Source organism: Oncorhynchus tshawytscha, linkage group LG05 (assembly GCF_018296145.1).
Source record: "Oncorhynchus tshawytscha isolate Ot180627B linkage group LG05, Otsh_v2.0, whole genome shotgun sequence".
Lineage (NCBI taxonomy): Eukaryota > Metazoa > Chordata > Actinopteri > Salmoniformes > Salmonidae > Oncorhynchus > Oncorhynchus tshawytscha.
Genome location: NC_056433.1, coordinates 10,239,422 through 10,261,903, shown reverse-complemented (window position 1 = coordinate 10,261,903; position 22,482 = coordinate 10,239,422). Strand labels below are relative to the sequence as shown.

The window sequence follows — 22,482 nt, the reverse complement described above, 5'->3', positions numbered from 1 at the left end:
GAGGGGCAGCTTGGGACAGAGGGTCAGCTCGGGACAGAGGTGCAGCTGCTCGGGACAGAGGGGCAGCTGCTCGGGACAGAGGTGCAGCTGCTCGGGACAGAGGTGCACCTCGGGACAGAGGGGCAGCTTGAGACAGAGGGGTAGCTCGGGACAGAGGGGCTCTGGCGCCTCTGGGCTAAGGGGCTCTGGCGCCTCTGGGCTGAGGGGCGGGAGCTCTGGTAGCGCCGAACAGGCGGGAGACTCCGGCAGCGCTGGAGAGGAGGAAGGCCCCGGCAGCGCTGGACAGGCGGGACGCACTGTAGGCCTGATGCGTGGTGCTGGCACTGGTGGTACTGGGCCGAGGACACGCACAGGAAGCCTGGTGCGGGGAGCTGCCACCGGAGGCCTGGTGTGTGGAGGTGGCACTGGATGGACCGGACCGTGAAGGCGTACTGGAGATCTTGAGAGCAGGGCTGGCACCAACCGCCCTGGCTGGATCTTCACCCTAGCCCGGCAGATGTGGGAAGCTGGGATGTAGCGCACCGGGCTAAGCATGCGTACTGGGGACACCATGCGAACCACCGCATAACACGGTGCCTGACCAGCACCACGCCCGCCACGGTTAGCACTGCTAGGAGCACTGTAGTGCTGAGATAGCACAGGACGTGCAAGGCTAGGGAGATGCACAGGAGGCCTGGTGCGTGAGGCTGGCACAGTCTTCACCAGACCCCTAGCACGCACCTCAGGATGAGAATGGAGAGCTGACCCAGGTGCCATTAAATCCCGGACACGCTCCGTCGGGTGAATGTCGTGCCTCATGCACCAAACCAGCAACTCCCTCATATCTCTCTCCTCCAATTTCCCCATTAACTCCTTCACAGTCTCTGCTTCGCTCACCTCCAACACCAGCTCTGGTTCTGAGCTCCTCCTTGGCTCCTCATGATAAACGGGGGGAGTTGGCTCAGGTCTGACTCCTGACTCTGCCACACTCCCCCTCTGCCCCCCCAAGACATTTTTGGGGCTGACTCTCGGGCTTCCGTCCGCGCCGCCGTGCTTGCTTCGCCAACCTCATTCTCCTGTAACCTTCTGCGCACTGCTCCATCGAATCCCAGGCGGGCTCCGGCACTCTCCCTGGGTCGACCGTACCACCTGTCTATTTCCTCCCAAGTAGTATAGTCCATATTCTTGCCGTCTAAACCGTCCTCCCATGTCCATTCCTCTTTTCGCTGCTGTTGCCCGTTACCACGCCGCTTGGTCCTGTTGTGGTGGGTAATTCTGTAAGGGTTTTCCTGTGGTGAAGGAGAAGCGGACCAAAATGCAGCGTGGTGGTTATTCATGTTCTTTAATAAAGGAACTAGACATGAAATAACTAACAAAACAATAAATGTGCGAAAACCTAAACAGTCCTATCTGGTGCAAACACAGAGACAGGAAGAATCACCCACAAACACAGTGAAACCCAGGCTACCTAAGTATGATTCTCAATCAGAGACAACTAATGACACCTGCCTCTGATTGAGAACCATACTAGGCCGAAACATAGAAATACCCTAAACCTAGAAAAACAAACATAGGCTGCCCACCCAACTCACGCCCTGACCATACTAAATAAATACAAAACAAAGGAAATAAAGGTCAGAACGTGACAATTGGTGGAAAAACAAGTTTTATTGACTACAACCTAAGTGTATGTAAACTTCCGATTTCAACTGTAGTTTGACTCCTAATGTTATAATTCGTTGTGAGTTTCACTATATTCTCAGAAGAGCCCTTTTGGGATGTCATTTGGGCGTGGGTGGGCGTGGTTTATACAAAGGACACTTTGCTGAAGCCTATTTGTTATGCTGGTGTTACGCTGGTCTAAAGTAAAAGGTCAAGATAACATCTCCGCTGTGGGCTTGTGTGCGAGACCCGTCTCGCCGATTCCCAGGCCGTTGGCATTTTATGAATCCCGGTCCATATGCCATGGAGCATTCCTCTCATCGAGTGAGTGACAGGCTGTATCAGTGGGTAAAAATTGTGAGTATGAATTGGAGAGTGAGGAGAGTGGTCAACGACATTCGGAGGTGATAATCTGTGTGGAGAACATTCTGCTCACAGAATGCGGGTCGGTTTGTGATAAAAAAGTGTTTGAAAAAGTTTGTGTTTTGAGGGCATGGGTATCTGTGTGAATCAGTGCGATGAGAGGCCTAGGAACAAGGTGGGAACATTTTGTTTAGGGGAGATTCCTTTTGCAAATCAACTGCATTTTTGTGAAGCTAAATCAACTCACCTTTCTACGATTGACTAAAGGCTCATTGTCCTGATTGACTAAGACAATGGTGTGTTGATCTAATGCAAAACACACAATCACTCTCAGATACCCTCAAACACACGTTCTGTACTCAGATTCAGCAACCAATCTAACAGAATGTCTGTTAATCTATGAGTTTGCTGAAACAACATTTTCTGCTGGATTACAACGAGTCTGGATGAGTAAGTGTAGGTGTTTTGGTCTGCTACTCTATCTGACAGGGAGTGTATAAAGTCATGCTCATTGGAAGCCATGAATTTTCATCTACGTAGACAGCACAAGCTGCTCTTTTTCCGCATCTCACCTCCTCTCTCACCTCCTCTTCTAGTCGTTGATACGCTTTCACGCTGTCAGATACAAGATGAAGAGCTGTGTTTTTCCATTTTTACAAGTTTCGAGTCGACATTTGTTTCAGCGTAGTTAGCTGCTCCACTTCATGGATTCCAAGCAGAGGCAGCTCATAGCAATTTATAACCTGAAGTTAGCCTTGTAAACAACTAGTACTTCTGGGCTTCACTGTAAAAAAAACTATTTCCAGGGTTGTTTACGAGACTAGACATTACGTAATGTGTTTAAGGACCTTGGTAACCCCCCCACCCCCTCCCCCCATCTCCTTCCTCCCTCACACCTCGTGTAAGCAGGCATTGGGTTTAGTCTCGTCAATGCTCAGCTCTGACTTGGCTGCGGATCAAATGAGTAGCCGTCAGAGTTCATTGTCAAATCCAGCGCCAGGCCTGTGCTGCTCAGTGGAGATTACACAGCGTGAAGCGATTATCCTAAAGTGGATTAGACACGGGTCCTGATACAGCCCCTCCCTCCTCGTCTCACAGGCCAGCCAGTAGACTGACAGGTGGACTAGAGCATGAGAGGTATTGGCTTATGTCCTTATATCCCCTCACAACAGCTCCCCGCTATATGGACAATGTAGGCTTCTGGAATACCTTAATTCGGACCAAGGTGCACAGTTTATGCCCATTGGCTGCTTGGGCATGGGCATGTATCTTTGATTTCATTGTGAATGCTGACATCATGGTGAAGTGCACCATGGTTGTCTGTCTGTGGGCCAATTTGGCACCTCCTCCTTCAGCATAGAGCCCAATGGGCTGCCTGAGTGGCCCTGCTCCTGGAGGCCAAGTGATTCCTCACTCCCTGGGAGCCCATGGATGTGGTGCCAAAAGCTGCTTGAAACTGGCATGGATGGCCACAGAATGACCCCCCCCCCCATAATGCCAGCCCCCCGCCCCTTTAGCTTCAGTCACGCTGGTTGGCCATTCGATTTATGTCTTGGAAGTATTGACATAACTGGAAATCTCTGATTGGATGTTTCTCTAAATCAGAGTTTTGGTCTGGAACCTAATCATTTTTTGTAGACCCATCAATCCCCCACATGACTGGTTTGTGCTACTGTACAGGCACCAGATGATTGGCCATTTGACTTATGTCTTCAACTCTTGAAAATAACTTTAATATGAACGTTTCTCTTAATCATGGTGGTGTTTTGGCCCAAAACCGAAACGTTTTCCCTTTGTCTCATCATTCTCCCCACAAAGTACGACGAGTTAATGTGACTGTACAGCCAGTTGCAGATGGGAAGGCTATAACAGCCTATTCCTTTACTATTCACTGTGGGGGATGAGGTGATGTCTCTTCGGTATCTCCTCATTACCGCTGTTCAGTAAGTCAGCAGGAGGGCTAACATGAAAAGAGCCAGAAACGCGATACCTCTGTGATCCTATCATCTCACATTCTGAGTTCTGTTAGGCGTCTCGTCTTCAAGACTGCTGCTGTCAGGAGTTCTGCGTAAACTTTTTGAAGTCGCTAATCGTACATCTGGGGCACAAAGTTGCAAAATTGTTAATGAGCTCCGCATCAAGGAAGCAGAGGAAATAATTTAATGAGGCCCAATGAGCTCAGAAAGCGTTGTGGCGGGCTGTAACTCTTGAATACAGATGTATTTTTTGCTGCTTTGCAGTTCTTCGCCCTACAGCCAAAAATTGTGGTTCCTTCCTGGGGAAAGTGTTTCAGATTTCACACTGTGCCATTATTATTTGTTTACACAGTATTTTCTATTACTGTTATTACTACTGTTAGTTCTACTACTGTTACTGTTACTGTTACTACTGTCACTGCTACTACTGTTACTACTGTTACTGCTGCTGTTACTACTGTTACTGCTGCTGTTACTACTGTTACTACTGTTACTGCTGCTGTTACTACTGTTACTGCTGCTGTTACTACTGTTACTACTGTTGCTGCTGCTGTTACTACTGTTACTGCTGCTGTTACTACTGTTACTGCTGCTGTTACTACTGTTACTACTGTTACTGCTGCTGTTACTACTGTTACTGCTGCTGTTACTACTGTTACTACTGTTACTGCTACTGTTGCTACTGTTACTGCTGCTGTTACTACTGTTACTACTGTTACTGCTACTGTTACTACTGCTACTGTTACTACAGTTACTGTTACTGTTACTGCTACTGTTACTACTGTTACTGTTACTACTGTTACTGCTACTACTGTTACTGCTACTACTGTTACTGCTGCTGTTACTACTGTTACTACTGTTACTGCTACTGCTACTACTGTTACTGTTACTGTTAGTACTGTTACTGCTACTGTTACTACTGTTACTGTTACTACTGTTACTGTTACTACTGCTACTGTTACTACTGTTACTACTGTTACTACTGTTACTGTTACTGTTACTGTTACTACTATTACTGTTACTACTGTTACTGTTACTACTGTTACTGTTACTGTCACCGCTAATACTATAACTGTTACCATTGTTACTACTGTTACTACTGTTACTGTTACTGCTACTGTTAATACTGTTGCTACTGTTACTGCTGTTACTGCTACTGTTACTACTGTTACTGTTACTACTGTTACTGTTACTGTCACTGCTAATACTATTACTGTTACTATTGTTACTACTGTTACTATTGTTACTGTTACTTCTACTGTTAATACTGTTGCTACTGTCACTGCTACTCTTACTGCTACTGTTACTGCTACTGTTACTGCTACTGTTACTACTGTTGCTACTGTTACTGCTACTGTTACTAATGGTACTGTTACTGTTACTACTGCTACTACGGTCACTACTGTTACTGTTACTGCTACTGTTACTGCTGTTACTGTTACTACTGTTACTGTTACTACTGTTACTGCTACTGTTACTACTGTTACTGCTGCTGTTACTACTGTTACTACTGTTGCTGCTACTGTTACTACTGTTACTGTTACTACTGTTACTGTTACTATCACTGCTAATACTATTACTGTTACTATTGTTACTACTGTTACTATTGTTACTGTTACTTCTACTGTTAATACTGTTGCTACTGTTGCTACTGTTACTGCTACTGTTACTAATGTTACTGTTACTGTTACTACTGCTACTGTTACTGTCACTGCTACTACTGTTACTACATAAATAGGTATTGGCTGTGTTTACACTGGCAGCCCAATTCTGATAATTTGCCACTCATTCACCAATCAGATCAGATCTTTAGCCAACAATTGAGCAAAATATCAGAATTAGGCAGCCTGTGTAAACGCAGCCTTTGAGAATTGAGATCTGTCAGGACCGGAAGGAGGTATTGGGTGAAGTGATGTGGGAGGGGTGGAGCTAATAAATGAGAGAGCAGAAAGAGGGAGAAAGAAGGGTCAAGGGGAGGAAGGGGAACAGTCTATAGATGGAGGCATACATGATTTGGCATAGTGGATTCCAATTCAATATTGTGTTTCATCGTATCAATAAACAAAGTCTACATTCTGAAAAGAGGGCACCCACACATCACTGGGGAAGCTTTGAAACCAGTCTTAAATGTCTGAGCTGACCTGTTGTCTGAAATACAGTATGTAATGGTCCCCCATTGGGATGCAAATGAAGGAATGAAGAAAATATGTTGTCGGAATGCTGAATATGTCTAGTTGATAGCTAAACATTGTGTTGCGGAGCGTAAACTAGACTCATTGCAATGCACGCTCACGGAAATCCTCAGCACAATACTCCTTTGACGAGCTGCCTAACCCCAACCCCAACGCTCGTGGGAAATAGAAAGCCGAACTTCTCGCTCGATACTACGTTACATGTGAGGGAAGACTATTGTAATTCAGTCCAAGACACAGAGACCCTCATTGTCAGGGGATTGAATTCTTAATCTATCTGTTTGCTGCGGTTGTAAATGCTCAAGCTGTTTGTAGTTACACTGCAGGAAGCGGGCCCTGGTGGTTAGGCTATAAAAAGCTGTTTACAGTGAGTGAATGATAGCAATCGGACCATTGCTGGAGAGGCATGTTCTTTCAAGCTCTAGCAGGTTGTGGTGTTGGTTCTCTCATCTTTAATTGCTTGTACGTTATTGTTCGGTGAAATGTTTGGGGACTATAGTAGACAATAATGACATGGTATGCTCTTTCTACATTTTTGTAATTTAGCAGACACTCTTATCCAGAGCGACTTACATTAAGTTAATACATGTTCATACTGGTCCCCCCTGGGAATCGGACCCACAAACCTGGTGTTGCAAGCACCACACGCTACCAACTGAGCCACATGTGGACACACGTTTCACTCTCTCTCTCACTACCCCTCTCTCTCTGCCCCTCTCTCTCTCTCTCTCTGCCCCCCTCTCTCTCTGTCTCTCTGTCTCTCTCTCACTACCTCTCTCTCTCTCTCTCTCTCTCGCATTCTCTTCATCTCTCTTCATCTCTCTCTCTCTCTCTGTCTCTCTCTCCCGCTCTCTCTCTGTCTCTCTCTCCCTCTCTCTCCCTCTCTCTCTCTCTCTCTCTCTCTCCTCTCTCTCTCTCTCTCTCTCTCTCTCTCTCTCTCTCTCTCTCTCTCTCCTTAGCCCAGCCACCGGGGTGCCAAACCTTTCAGCACTATTTGAAATGAGAGGGGAAAAACCACCGGTGTGTGTCCATGCTGGCTTCCGTTCAAATCAAATTAAAACTCCTCAACCTTTCCCTCTGTCTGACGGCTGTCTGGAGCATACAGAGCAGGGGTTTTTCTGGGTCAAACGGGGGCTGCCCCTCCATGGGCGAGAGAGAGAGAGACAGAGAGACAGATCATACCCCCACCAAAATGCTAACCTCCCCTGTTATTGTAATGGTTAGCAAGTCTTGGGGGTATATTTGTCATCTGTAACTTTCTCACTCATCAAAATTCATGATTCTTTCAGGATTATCTGTATTCATGGTAGCATCCACATTAATGTAGAAGTGTTTAGAAACATATTATATTCTTATTTATAATAAAAGTGACTCCAAAATGACACAATACATTATTTACCACTCTATTTACCATTTCTATTGGACACAAAATAATCTGGAACACAACCAGAACGAACAGCAAATACACCCAACAATGATGTAATCAGTGCATGCTATGATATGAATATGGGTCCCCTATGCTTTTGGTCCCCTAAAATCCAAAGTGCTGGAGTACAGAGTCAAAACAACTAAAAACATGTCACTGTCCCAATACTTTTGGAGCTTACTGTATATGACTGTCGGTGGTAATGGATGACTGGCTACTTGAGTCAGCCAATCAGAATAAACCTTCACCCACACATGCAGAGTTAAAACTCATGTAAGAGGCTTAATGCCACCATGAAAGGAACTGATTTGAATGTATTAATCTCATTTAGTGGTTTTCAATTCATCGGGGTTTGTTCAAATTATGACACATAATTGAGGTACGGATATGCATATTTCATGAGGGGGGAGCATTGTGTTGCTCGCTGAGTGACACGTTAATTGATCAATTTGATTTATCGATTAGGATGATGGAAAAGGCAAAACCGAAAGAGGAACTTTAATCCAGAAACTGTAAATGTGTGCCAATTGTTAAACGCAATCCAAATGGAGAGATTTAATCGGGATAGACACAGCACTTCTGTATTGGGAGCGATTTGGAACATGCTATATTTTATGAACAAGATGAATTTCGTGATACAGCTGTTGGGGGTGGCACATTTCCAGGTCACTAGACTGAGTCGCTAATGATAACGGTGGTAGAATGTCAACAAGCTCGAAGCACGTGGAGCGCAGCCAAAATCAGCAACAGTTTAACTGCAGCCGACGGCTTCTATCATTTTTTTTATCACTTCTTTTACTTACATTCACAGGTTCTGCTGGGTATTGAACATCACCAGACATTATAGCAAATTAAATGAATATATATGTGTATTCTCATTTGTTTTCATTTTGTTATCCTTCGAACTGTTAGTTTTACTGTGATTTGGTACTGCAGGTATATTATAGCCAACAGATCAGGACTAAACTGTTCTGTCAAGAACTACACGTCATGAACTGTAAAAGAAAATAATTTAAAATCCTCCGGTTGAGTTTTTCTTTTGAATTGACCAGATTGATAAAAGGCTTCTGGTCTTCTTTGGTCCATCCATTCCTAGTGGTGGAGTGAGTTAGAGGTTAAGATTCGCTTGACTTGGTCAGGGTCACATCGTTTTCAAAACTGCTGCCGCCCCAAGATTGTTATTGGTTTTGAACTTAACCTCCCCTTCAGAATAAACTGCAGATTCAGCTGCTATTTGATGGGCACAATAAAAACCCTTTGGAGAATGGGAGCTGTCAGAGCCGACACTACACTACGCTACACTAGCCTGGTCAGTGTTTAGCCAGCTGCTGTGGGCTTTGACACCATAGATGGAAGACTGAGCCAAGTACTTGCTGGACTCATAGAAAACAATCCAGCTTCATTCCTCACAAAGTGTTGTTGTTTTGGTTTGATACTACAGTACCCAAGTCAATGACATGCTAAGGTCAGGGACAGCCTCTTCAGTCTGGAGAATCCCCACATGTCACTGGTGGGATATTCCTGAGCCAGAGGATGAGGCAGGAGGGAGAAGGAGTGGGGAGTATGGGAATCGGAATATCCCCATGCTGCCAAGTCGCACATCCAAGTCTCAGCAAACGGGGCAGCAGGGTATCCTAGTGGTTAGAGCGTTGGACTAGTAACCGGAAGGTTGCAAGTTCAAATCCCCGAGCTGACAAATCTGTCGTTCTGCCCCTGAACAGGCAGTTAACCCACTGTTCCTAGGCCATCATTGAAAATAGGAATTTGTTCTTAACTGACTTGCCTAGTTAAATAAAATAAAAAAAATTAAAATGTGAAGGGTAATCCTTGGCAAGGTAACTGAAAAGCGTTAGTGTAGCATGCATGCTTGGTGATGTTGTCTCCATTCATGCTACACCATGACAGGTTAAGTTATCTAAATACACAAGGTAGTGTCACAAAGCTAATGGTAATTGAGGTATGCGAATTAGCAGTTAGCTTTAGTCCCTCAGTTTAGTGTTAGCAGGACCAGGTGAATTATCATTAGCATAAAGCAGTAAGCAGGTGTGTTGTGTATAAAGTTTTACACTTAACCTAGTAATTTCTCTTGAGATAGAAACACCTGTATTGGCAAGGCTGACTTGACCTTTCTGCAATGTGAGCTTTTGATTTTAAAAAGTCACTAGGAAAGGATGAACTTTAATGTCCCTGAGTGGAACATTGTCTTAGACATGCTACTGTATACCAATATAAACACTGTTCATTACACACTCAACATTATACATTGACATTATTTTTGGGGGGGGGGGTTGGACGTTGTTTTCTCTCTGCAGGTCAAAGTGATGGTACGCATCTGCTCTGCCCAGGGCTCCAGCAACACCTCGGAGTCCAGGTCATTTCTAAAGTTGGATGCCCGCAAGAAGCAGCTCACCCTCTGCGAAACGTCCGCTAACTGCCACTCCAGTGCTGCCCAGAGGCGCGCCGCCGCAGCCGCCCCCAAGATGTTTGCTTTCGATGCTGTTTTCTCCCAGGATGCATCACAAGTAAGCCACAGACACTCTCCCCAAACCCGCTGCCCCTGTCCTCACAGGTTGTGCAGGCTTTTGTTTTTGCCCAGCATTAAAACAATTTCAACTAATTCAACTAACTGATTAAACTAATGAGGGGCCTGATGATTAGTTGATTAGCTGATACAGGTGTGTTAGTGCTGTGCTGGGAAAAAAAGCCTTCCCACTCTGTGGATCTCCAGAACCTGTGTTGACGAACAGTGCCGTTATGATGAGATGTCCAAGGGGGAGGAGGGTGGGAAAGTGACCACAGCTCCTATTTTTGGACATGGGGGTTGGGAACAGGCTAAGCAGTTGGTCCCTTTAAAGTCAAAGTGCTTTGAATTCCAGTCAGGGCTTAGCCAAGCTTTCCAAAAATATATATCTAATTGCACAGTGCATGGTGGTGGGTGGGTGGGTGGTGGTGGTGATGGTGGTGGTGGTGGTGATGGTGATGGTGGTGGTGGTGGGGGTGATGGTGGTGGTGATGGTGATGGTGGTGATGGTGGTGGTGGTGGTGATGGTGGTGGTGGTGATGATGATGGTGGTGGTGTAGGTGATGGTGGTGGTGGTGGTGACAGTGGTGGTGGTGGTGATGGTGGTGGTGGTGGTGGTGGTGATGGTGGTGGTGGTGGTGATGATGATGGTGGTGATGATGATGGTGGTGGGGGGTAGGTGGTGGTGGTGGTGATGATGGTGGTGGTGGTGATGGTGGTGGTGATGATGGTGGTGGTGATGATGATGGTGGTGGGGGTAGGTGGTGGGTGGGTGGGGGTGGTGGTGGTGGGTGGGTGGGTGGTTGTGGTGATGGTTGTGTGAGGATATAGCCCTGAACCAGAAACCAGCCCCAGAGTGCAGGGGAGAAAGAAACAACAAACTTTCTGCCTGCACCAGTTTTAGCTGCAACACGCGCTGTGCTACAGGTTAGAGGGTATCCTGTCAGACAACGTCAGCCTGATGATTGGTGACCCTACTGCTCAAAGGAGAGGCGGCTTTGAAGAAGAAGACTTCAGAGCTACTGTCGAGCTCCTATTAGAACACTGCCAGTCAACCTGCACACACACACACACACACGCACGCACACGCACGCACACACACACACACACACACACACACACACACACACACACACACACACACACACACACACAGCAACACACACACTACTGTATCTCCTCACTCTCTCTTTCTCACACATACACACACACACACGAGGCGTAGTGCCAGAGTTTGAACACTTCATCATGGAGGCTTTGTGGCTCTGCCTGTCTGCTATGGGATTGATCAGAGAGAGAACTGAGGCTGCTATGGGACTGATCAGAGAGAGAACTGAGGCTGCAATGGGACTGATCAGAGAGAGAACTGAGCCTGCAATGGGACTGATCAGAGAGAGAACTGAGCGTGCAATGGGACTGATCAGAGAGAGAACTGAGGCTGCTATGGGACTGATCAGAGAGAGAACTGAGGCTGCAATGGGACTGATCAGAGAGAGAACTGAGGCTGCTATGGGATTGATCAGAGAGAGAACTGAGGCTGCTATGGGACTGATCAGAGAGAGAACTGAGGCTGCTATGGGACTGATCAGAGAGAGAACTGAGGCTGCTATGGGATTGATCAGAGAGAGAACTGAGGCTGCTATGGGATTGATCAGAGAGAGAACTGAGGCTGCAATCAGACTGATCAGAGAGAGAAATGAGCGTGCAATCGGACTGATCAGAGAGAGAACTGAGCCTGCAATCGGACTGATCAGAGAGAGAACTGAGGATGCTATGGGACTGATCAGAGAGAGAACTGAGCCTGCAATCGGACTGATCAGAGAGAGAACTGAGGCTGCTATGGGACTGATCAGAGAGAGAACAGAGCCTGCAATCGGATTGATCAGAGAGAGAACTGAGCCTGCAATCGGACTGATCAGAGAGAGAACTGAGCCTGCAATCGGACTGATCAGAGAGAGAACTGAGGCTGCTATGGGACTGATCAGAGAGAGAACTGAGGCTGCTATGGGACTGATCAGAGAGAAAACTGAGGCTGCTATGGGACTGATCAGAGAGAGAACTGAGGCTGCTATGGGATTGATCAGAGAGAGAGAGCTGAGAACATTAAACGTTATATGTCCATATTATGCAATGCAGGTCTACTCTGCATCCTGGAATCAGGCAGAGTCATGAGATTGCCAAGCGAGGCAGCATTACCGAGGCCAGCAGGTCCCAATTCAATAAAATATCTTGGTGGTCAAATTTGGTCAATTGTAGTAAGTTAATGTAACAAAAGAAATGTATCTGTATTATTATTAACAATTGCATTGTGGAAATGAATTAGAAAATCTTTGTAATACCATAAATACTCCGACCGTTAAAGGAATGAATTAATAAAAATCAGCGGACCACAGGTTGAAAACTATTGGCCTAGGCCCTATAGCTGCAATGTGCTGCCCTATATGCAAGTTCTGCTACTGTGAATACAGTGGACGGGTCATTCATATTAAAACAACCAATAGAGATTTGCAGCGTGATGCAACTTGTAGAAATACACTGCAACCTACGAACTCTTGCCCCTAGTGCTTTTAGGTCTTAGAAGTGTTTGCGTTTGATATGCATTCAAAGGGTTGTAGATGGCCCCTCCTTGTATGTTTGACATGGTGCTGTGCTTTTTTTCTGCTTGGTTGTGTTTGCCTCTTTGCTATTGGGATGTCCTGTGATGTCAAATGATCTGAACTCACAAACAATGTTCTGCACGCAGAGACTCAGTCACACTGAGGTGTGATACGCTGTGTTGTCGTTGGCTGAAATGATCTGTGCTTTCTACTGATAGGCTGAGGTGTGATATGCTGTGTTGTCATTGGCTGAAATTATCTGTGCTTTCTACTGATAGGCTGAGGTGTGATATGCTGTGTTGTCATTGGCTGAAATTATCTGTGCTTTCTACTGATAGGCTGAGGTGTGATATGCTGTGTTGTCATTGGCTGAAATTATCTGTGCTTTCTACTGATAGGCTGAGGTGTGATATGCTGTGTTGTCATTGGCTGAAATTATCTGTGCTTTCTACTGAAAGGCTGAGGTGTGCTCGGGGACGGTGGCGGAGGTCATCCAATCGGTGGTGAACGGTGCAGACGGCTGCATCTTCTGCTTAGGCCATGCCAACCTCGGTATGACACACACACACACACACACACACACACACACACACACACACATCTATGCCCTTGAAATAACGAATGGCGGCCCATTAATGTGTCAAACAGTTTAATTTCCTGTTTTCACACCTCAAGAAACAAACTAGATGACTGACTGAACAGAGGTCCCTGTTTTAATTGACTCAACCATTGTGGGTCCCTACCCCCCTTTCCCATTAGGAAACCACTTCACGGATTTCATTTCCTGGTGGGAGTCCCAATGATTGTTTACAATAGAGCAGAGAGATGGAGAATCCCCTTTTGTTTTGTCTGCCTTATTTTAAAGCCCTCTTTGAGTTTGTGTGGAGAGCTTTGAAGGACAGGCAGAGAGAAGGAAGGCAGCGGCCACTTCAGTATAATGTTGTAGGATGTGTGTGTGTGTGTGTGTGTGTGTGTGTGTGTGTGTGTGTGCGTGCGTGCGTGCGTTTGTGTGTGTGTGTGTGTGTGTGTGTGTGTGTGTGTGTGCGTGTGTGTGCGTGCGTGCGTGTGTGCGTGCGTGCGTGTGTGTGTGTGTGCTCGCACGCATGTTTTTTTGAGAGTGGGAAAAAGAGAGAGAGAGAGAGAAAGAGCTTTATGCAGAATGTAAAGTGCCCTTGTTTTCCATCTGGTTGTTAGACCAGTCTTTCCTTTTATCTAGTCCTTTGTTTCTCCTCCGGCTGTGTAGGTCTGACAAACCCACTGATGAGGACTTCTCCCGTGTTGTTTGTTAACTTCTACTTCTGCTGTTACTTCTTTTACTGCTACAAATATTTATATTTCCTCCACATCCCTAGACTTCACTTAACCCTATTAGTCACGAGATTCCAGTATTTCATTTATCTGACGTTGGTTTTTCTCCATGTCCAGCCTCTATATTCAGCCTCACGATGAAGTGTTTCACCATTTTATTTTCAGGACAACCAGGGCTGTAAGTAGAACACAAAATAATTTGACATAAACAGTTGCATTCATGACTTTTATTGATATGAATAGAAAAATAAGGTCCACCAAACCAAAAACCAGGTAGAAATGTATTTATATGAATGTTGTCGTTACAGAAATTGTTTGCTCTCTGGGAAATGTATATCCAACTAGTCAATGACAACTGTGTGGAATTTGGAGTTTGTGACAGCAACTATGTGAGCTTGTTACAGTATTATAGACACTATGTCCTGGGAACCCCTTACCTCCTAACGAGTCTTGTGTAGCTGGTGAGCATCATAGAGCAAAACAGGTGCGTGTTCGTGATAGTCTCAGCTTTTCATAGATTAGTTTAGATAGCTTTAATAGTTTGTAGTTCAAACCATTCAGACTCTTTTTTGTATGAAAGACCCGGCCCCGGTCCCCTTCGGGATCCGCTCTTGTCTCACAAACATCCCTAGCTCATCTCCGTTAATCACACAGACCACATGGTCGCTATCTACGGATGCACGAGAAATAGACTCATCAAATGGTAGAACCCAGTAGTCTGTTGCTCAAACACACACTGTTTAAAATGGGTTTAAAGATCTACAGTGGGACTCATCGGGTTAAAACATTTTGTCAACCCTGTCTTTTATCTACTTCAACAGCAGACTGCACTCATAAACCTGTTTTTGATGTGTCTATTCCTATTTGAACTAGCTATTTCCTTTCTGAACAAATATATAACTATAAGCAACCTTTGACAGTTTTTTTTAACCTTTATTTAATTAGGCAAATCAGTTAAGAACAAATTCTTATTTTCAATGATGGCCTAGGACCAGTGGGTTAAGGCAGAACAACAGATGTTTACCTTGTCAGTACGGGGATTTGATCTTCCAACCTTTCGGTTATTAGTCTAATGCTTTAACCACTAGGATACCTGCCCCCCTGCTGTTTTGGAGAGCAGACTTAAAATCCGACAGACCGGTTTACAGGACACAGATTTAGTCTAGCCAAGGACTAAGATGCACTTTCAATGGAGAATCTCAGTTGAACATGCCTTTTAGACCAAAACTATAGGCTTAGTCCATGTCTGAGAAAACAACCCAACAAGTATAACAAGCGCACCACTCACCACCTCAAATAACCTCTGAACCCTCCTCCACAGGTAAGACGTACACCATGATTGGTCGGGACTGCTCCACACAGAGCCTGGGTGTGGCTCCCTGCGCCATCTCCTGGCTCTTCAAGCTCATCGAGGAACGCAAGGAGAAGGCCGGGGCACGCTTCTCGGTCCGCGTGTCCGCCGTGGAGATCTCCGGCCGGGACGAGGCGCTGACCGACCTGCTGTCCAATGTGTCCACAGGCAGCCAGCAGGATGGCCAGTCTCCGGGGGTGTACCTGCGCGAGGACCCCATCTGCGGGTCACAGGTAAGGAGCTGGTTGGCTAGTGGGAGTGTGTGTGTGTGTGTGTGTTGGCTTTGGGTGGGGAGCTCTAGAGAAAGCATTTTAATAGTTTGTGACAAACCTAGCATAGGCTATGTTCAGCTATATTCTGACTTAATATCTAGAATTTGTGCTTACGTTGTGTGCTCCTTTCTCAACAATAAATCACCCGTCATTGAATGCTTCAATTCTTTAGCTACCTGGGCTCTTGTGATGCCGCTTCCACCTGACTTCCTCAGACAACCTCTCTCCCTCCCTGGACCCTCTCTCTCACCTCTCCCTCCCTTTGTGCGCATAACTGACCTCCTGATCACCCAGGAGACTCCCTCCGCCGGGCCAGAAATGTGTGCTGTTCACCCAATTAGCTAGACCCTTCTAATGCAGTCTCTTTTCATCTCTCTCATTTCACTCGCCCCACCCCCTCTCTTCTTTTCTTTCTTTATGTCTATGGCTGTCTGTCTTTATTTGCCTGTCCGTCTCTCCCATGTTCTTTTCTCACCTATTTGTGTCTCCCTCTCTCTTTCATCTCGTTCATTATGTGTGGGAGTCTCTCTTACTCTCTTAATTCATCTCCCATTTTCTCTCCCTCTCTGTCTTTACCTTTCTAGCAACTCTCTCTGTACCTCCCCCTTTCTCTCTCGTGCACTCTCTCTTTATTTCTTTCTCTCTCTCTCTCTCTCGCTCTCTCAATTCAATTCAAAGGGTTTTATTGGCATGAAAAGCTTTTACAACAGCAGGAACAGTAGGAGGTACAGTACTAGTCTCAGTAGTATTAGTATGAGTTGTCTCCTTTCCTCTCTTTTGTTCAGTCTCCCTCATTTTTCATCTCTCTCTCTCCCCCCTCAGCTACAGAACCAGAGTGAGTTGCGTGCGGCCACTGCAGAGCGGGCAGCCTACTTTCTGGACACAGCCCTGGAGGCACGAAGCACCAGCCGCCCTCACTGCGATGAGGAGGAGAGGAGAAACTCCCACATGCTCTTCACCCTCCACATCTACCAGTACCGCATGGAGAAGAGTGTCAAAGGAGGAAGTGAGTAGGGTGCCGGTGGCTGTGTGTCGGGGGAGAAGTTGGGGATGGTTGGTCTGGTGTGTGCACTTAGTACACCTGGGTCAAATAGGTATTTGTTTTCTTTCAAATACTTGGTTTATACTGCTTGGTTTGACTTGCCTGGCACTATTCAACCAATGGAATTGCCCAGATAGTGTAAACCCACCAGAGCACACTGGGCAAGCAAAACTTTTTCTAGCGAGTTAATTTGACATTCAATGTCCAGTCTACCCATGTATGAATTTCATCAGTCATCAGAGGTTACATAATGAAGGAGGATGACTGTTAAATATGGTGTCTTATTCATGTGATGACAGTTAAATATGGTGTCTTGTTCATGTGATGACAGTTAAATATGGTGTCTTATTCATGTGATGACAGTTAAATATGGTGTCTTATTCATGTGATGACAGTTAAATATGGTGTCTTGTTCATGTGATGACAGTTAAATATGGTGTCTTGTTCATGTGATGACAGTTAAATATGGTGTCTTATTCATGTGATGACAGTTAAATATGGTGTCTTATTCATGTGATGACAGCTAAATATGGTGTCTTGTTCATGTGATGACAGTTAAATATGGTGTCTTGTTCATGTGATGACAGTTACATATGGTGTCTTTTTCATGTGATGTTAAATATTGATCTGGAGCTCCACATTGACCACCATATTGATGCAGATAATCCTTTGAAAGATAATGACGTCTTTAATTTGCTCGACGCTCAAATGAAGCGCTCTGATCAGCACTATGAAAAACCCTTGCCCTTTTATCTGGAGAACATATTTCACATGCATCATTAGTATTTTAAGGCCTGCTGGAAAGGCTAGGCCATCCAGCAAGTCTATTATCTCTCTCTCTCTCCCGCTCTTCCTCTCTCTCTCCCGCTCTTCCTCTCTCTCTTGCTCTTTTTTTCCAATCCAACTTGTATTAATTAGCTTCATTTGGAGTTGCTGATAAGGCCTTAACAGGAATACTAACAAGGAAGGCTAGCTCATTTTCATTATACGCTGCCCTAGCCTACCTGTCATCGCCACATCCTCTACATTAGCTGCTGTCATTAGTATTTCACACTCCCTTCGCTGCAATGCGGGGGTAGACACGGCACACGCTGTCCGGAGCCAGAATACATTTCAATAGGTAATGAGGCTTGAGTCCTCTTTCTGGGAATGTTTATAGAGCGGCACATAAAAGGGGAGGCTAGTTTGCAATTCCCGGGTTCTGGGGAGGGTTGTCACTCTGGAGCGCAGGGGAATGTAAATCTTGCTGACGCTAGGTTAATCTTCAGCCTCACCACTGTATTAAATCAGGACACCGTTCGAATTACTCTTAATGATATGAGTCAAAGTTTTCATACAACTGACCTAGATGAGCTCAAATGGGAAGGAATCTGTCCTCTCAACCGTAACTATGTCTTTTATCTGTGAGCAGTTAGCCCCCCGAAAGTGAGAGCCTTTTTGATTGTCACTTCTGAGCCGACTGTCCATAACTCTTGATTCATAGATAGACACGGCGAGGCAAGGCATAACGTGACCACGCCCAGAGTAGGATACAGCCGTAGGGTACTCCCATCACTCCTTTGTTAAATTGCCTACTTTAATCATAACCCGACAACGGCTGTGTTTTTTTTTTTTTACATTCTATAATCATTTTGTACATGCTTGATTGGTCCATTTTAATATAATTCCATGTCGTCTTAATCAACAAATGACATCATACCAAAAAAACACTTGAATTCTAAACGTAAAAATGTTAACATGAACAGCTAGACTGTCGCATGGAATGTATGTCACCATAATCAGTCAAAGAGCCTATCCCAACAGATCTAACTAACCCTGCTTTTAAGATGCCGGAAAGCTGTTCCATATTGTTTTTGTTTGAACAATAGTAGGAGAAAACACCACCAAATGAAGTTTCATCAACTTCCCAAGGACCAGGTTAGACAAACCTCATGGTTTCAGGCTTCAAGCTGGTTTCAAGCTGTGGGCTCCGGTTACTCAATACACTTATACGTGTGTTCGAAGCACTTCATCACTGGTAAATTCGTAACACTTGTTTGCATCTAACTAGCTATGTGTATTGCATAAAGATTGCTAATCATCTTGTAGTAAGGACTAGTGAGCTGTATCCATCCAAAAAAACAGCTATAATACTCTTCTGCATTTGGCTATTTATGCAAACCTGGATATTCCACTGGTTTCGGTCATTTGGTAGGGTTGTCTCCCCAGCTGGTCTGGGGCAAGATGAAAGGACATATAGGCAAGCCAACAAGAATCATCTTTTCTAAATACTTAGACCGTCCAAGGGCAGGAAAAGACTGGAAGTAGTTACTTGAAATATCTGAGACTAGCGGATTAGATCGAGATGAAGTTAAACGTTAGACAGCTAACGTCAGCTAATCGGCGAAAAAGCTAAAGAAACAGTGATGTAAGTATAATGCCGGGTAACAAATTAGTGGCAGAATGAGTATAATGCAACAGCCTTCCTAGCTTTACGGTCAGTGTTAGCAGGTCGGGTAACAAATTAGTGGCAGAATGAGTATAATGCAACAGCCTTCCTAGCTTTACGGTCAGTGTTAGCAGGTCGGGTAACAAAGTAGTGGCAGAATGAGTATAATGCAACAGCCTTCCTAGCTTTACGGTCAGTGTTAGCAGGTCGGGTAACAAAGTAGTGGCAGAATGAGTATAATGCAACAGCCTTCCTAGCTTTACGGTCAGTGTTAGCAGGTCGGGTAACAAAGTAGTGGCAGAATGAGTATAATGCAAATCATTTGTTGTTGTGACAGCCAAGTACAGTGCCTTCGGAAAGTATTCAGAGCCCTTGACTTTTTCCACATTTTGTTACGTTAGCCTTATTCTAAAATGTATTAAATTAAATTTCAAAAAAATCCTCAGCAGTCTACACACAATACCCTATAAGCCATGAGGTGGAAGGAATTGTCCGTAGAGCTCAAAGAAAGGATTATGTCAAAGCACAGATCTGGGGAAGGATACCAAAAAATGTCTGCAGCATTAAAGGTCCCGAGAACACAGTGGCCTCCATCATTCTTAAATGGAAGAAGTTTGGAACCACCAAAACTTTTCCTAGAACTGGCCACCCGGCCAAACTAGGCAATCGGGGGAGAAGGGCTTTGGTCAGGGACGTGACCAAGAACCCAATGGTCACTCTGACAGAGCTCTAGAGTTCCTTACAGAAGGACAACCATCTCTGCAGCACTTCAGCAATCAGGCCTTTATAATAGAGCGGCCAGACGGAAACCACTCCTCAGTGAAAGGCACGACAGCCCGCTTGGAGTTTGCCAAAAGGCACCTAAAGACTCTCAGACCATGAGAAACAAAATTCTCTGGTCTGATGAAACCAAGATTGAACTCTTTGGCCTGAATGCCAAATGTCATGTCTGGAAGAAACCTGGCACCATCCCTACAGGGAAGCATGGTGGTGGCAGCATCATGCTGTGGAGATGTTTTTCAGCGGCAGGAACTGGGAGACTGGTCAGGATCGAGGGAAAGATGAACAGAGCAAAGTACAGAGAGATCCTTGATGAAAACCTGTTCAGGACCTCAGACTGGTCGAAGGTTCACCTTCCAACAGGACAACGACCCTAAGCACACAGACAAAACAACACAGGAGTGGCTTCGGCACAAGTCTATGAATGTCCTTGAAAGTTAGGCTAATTACATGGGAGTAAGGGGAAAACCCTCCTCGGGTGCGTGGTCACGTTAAGCCACACCTCGACGTGTGTATCTATCGGGCCACCTCTGTCAAGCCCCTATGTCTTTTTCATTGTGTTCCACTTAAAATCCCTGCTGTGCTCAGTGGGCTCAGTGCCCCCTAAAAGTGTCATTCAGTGTATCGGTCATTTAGCACAAAGCTAAATGGGGCGATGTGAAGTTTGAAGTGGTCCATTCAATGTGAACTCCTGAGCTTGTTTTTATTTTGGTGCTCTAGTGAAAGTTCAGGTTTTATAATTTACCATCTCTCCTTTTTTTCTCTTTTTTTTAAACCCCCTTTTTCTCCCCAATTTCGTGGTATCCAATTGTTAGTTGTTACTGTCTTGTCTCATCACTACAACTCCCAAACGGGGTCTGGAGAGACGAAGGTCGAGAGCCATGCGTCCTCCGAAACACAACCCAACCAAGCCACACTGCTTCTTAACACAGCGCGCATCCAACCCGGAAGCCAGCCGCACCAATGTGTCGGAGGAAACACTGTATCCTTGTCTCATCGCGCACTAGCGACTCCTGTGGCGGGCCGGGTGCAGTGCACGCTGACCAGGTCGCTAGTGCGCGATGAGACAAGGATATCCCTGCCGGCCAAACCCTCTCTAACCCGGACGACGCTAGGCCAATTGTGCGCCGCCCCATGGGCCTCCCGGTCACGGCCCGGCTGCGAACCCAGAGTCTCTGGGGGCACAGAGACCACCTTAAACCACTGCCACACCCGGGAGGCCCCCATCGCTCCTCTTTTTCTCTCAAGTTACCTCTCTCACACTCTCTCTCTCTCTCCCTCTCTCTCTCTCTCTCTCTCTCTCTCTCTCTCTCTCTCTCTCTCTCTTTCTGTCTTTCTGTCTGTCTCTGCTGTTTTCTCCCTCTCTCATAAAGTGTCTGGCGGCCGCAGTCGTCTGCACCTGCTGGATCTGGGCAGCTGTGAGACAGACATACGTCGGACTCGGGAAGGAGGTGGAGGCCAGTGTCTGTCGCTCTCTGCTCTGGGAAACGTCATCCTCGCCCTGGCCAATGGGGCCAAGCACGTACCCTACAGGTATGTCTGAACATGAGGGACAAACACTAGTGAATAAAGATTTTTCACGTACCCTACAGGTATGTCTGAAAACGAGGAACAAACGCTCTTGAATATGATATTTTTTTTACGTACCCTACAGATATGTCTGAGACGAGGGACAAACACATTCAGATGCTCGTGAATAATTGTTTTTTTCCCAATGCCAATCTGAATGTGTCTGCATTGTGTCTGTGTGTCTGGCTTTGTGTCATGGCCTTTTTATCTCTCTCCATTGTTCTTCCCACCTGACAGGAATAATCTATGAAGCCCTATTAGCCTGTTTGGATGAGAGAGAAGTTGAAGGAATTAGCGAAGCACCAACGTGGGAAATTATTGACAGTGTTATGGTTCAGCGAAAGGGTGTATTCCGGCTTCAATGAGATGAGGGGGTTTGGATTGTAATATAGAAGATTGAGTCTGTGAAAAGGAATATGTGGAATGAGATGTTTTTACTTGAGTCTCAGACAAGATCAGCTTTATTTATACACGGTATAGAGTAGGGTGGGCTTAATGAAAATGTTTCTTGTCTATTTAAAACTAGTTTTCATGGAACCTTTCACAAATTGCCCTACTTACAGACAGAACATGAGAAGATAGTTGAAACGGAAAGTGGTAGTTGAAAATGGTAAATGAGATCTCGTTCCCGCCGCCTTTTGCCTGTCTATGCCTAATCCTTTGGTACAATTAGGAATGGTTGCTGTGATCCTGGGAGGTTTAGAGGGGAGTGAGTTATGGCTACAAGGATCTGGTGCTGGTCCTTTTTTGGGGGGCTAACGAGGGGATTTCTGATGTATTATTCAGGGATAGCAAGCTCACCATGTTGCTGAGGGAGTCTCTGGGCAACATCAACTGCCGAACCACCATGATAGCACACATCTCTGACTCACCAACCAATTACATGGAGACGCTCACCACTGTGCAGCTGGCCTCGCGTATCCACCGCATGAGGAAGAAGAAATACAAGGTAGTAACATATAAACAAGCTATTTCAAGGCTTCCTACTGGGGGAAAAAACGGGTTGAATCAATGCT

At 45.6% G+C, this 22,482-nt stretch overlaps 1 protein-coding gene across 5 annotated transcripts in view; it reads left to right on the top strand.

The window, feature by feature from the left end:
* kif26aa (kinesin family member 26Aa) overlaps positions 1 to 22,482 on the top strand; it is a 176,028-nt gene that overhangs the window by 135,078 nt on the left and 18,468 nt on the right. For all 5 annotated transcript variants that reach the window (XM_024419610.2, XM_024419609.2, XM_024419611.2 and 2 more), the window contains 6 exons: positions 9,911 to 10,120; positions 13,175 to 13,268; positions 15,346 to 15,608; positions 16,470 to 16,653; positions 21,271 to 21,430; positions 22,253 to 22,415. In XM_024419610.2, coding sequence (XP_024275378.1) covers positions 9,911 to 10,120; positions 13,175 to 13,268; positions 15,346 to 15,608; positions 16,470 to 16,653; positions 21,271 to 21,430; positions 22,253 to 22,415 — 1,074 coding nt within the window. The remainder of the gene's footprint in view (positions 1 to 9,910; positions 10,121 to 13,174; positions 13,269 to 15,345; positions 15,609 to 16,469; positions 16,654 to 21,270; positions 21,431 to 22,252; positions 22,416 to 22,482) is intronic.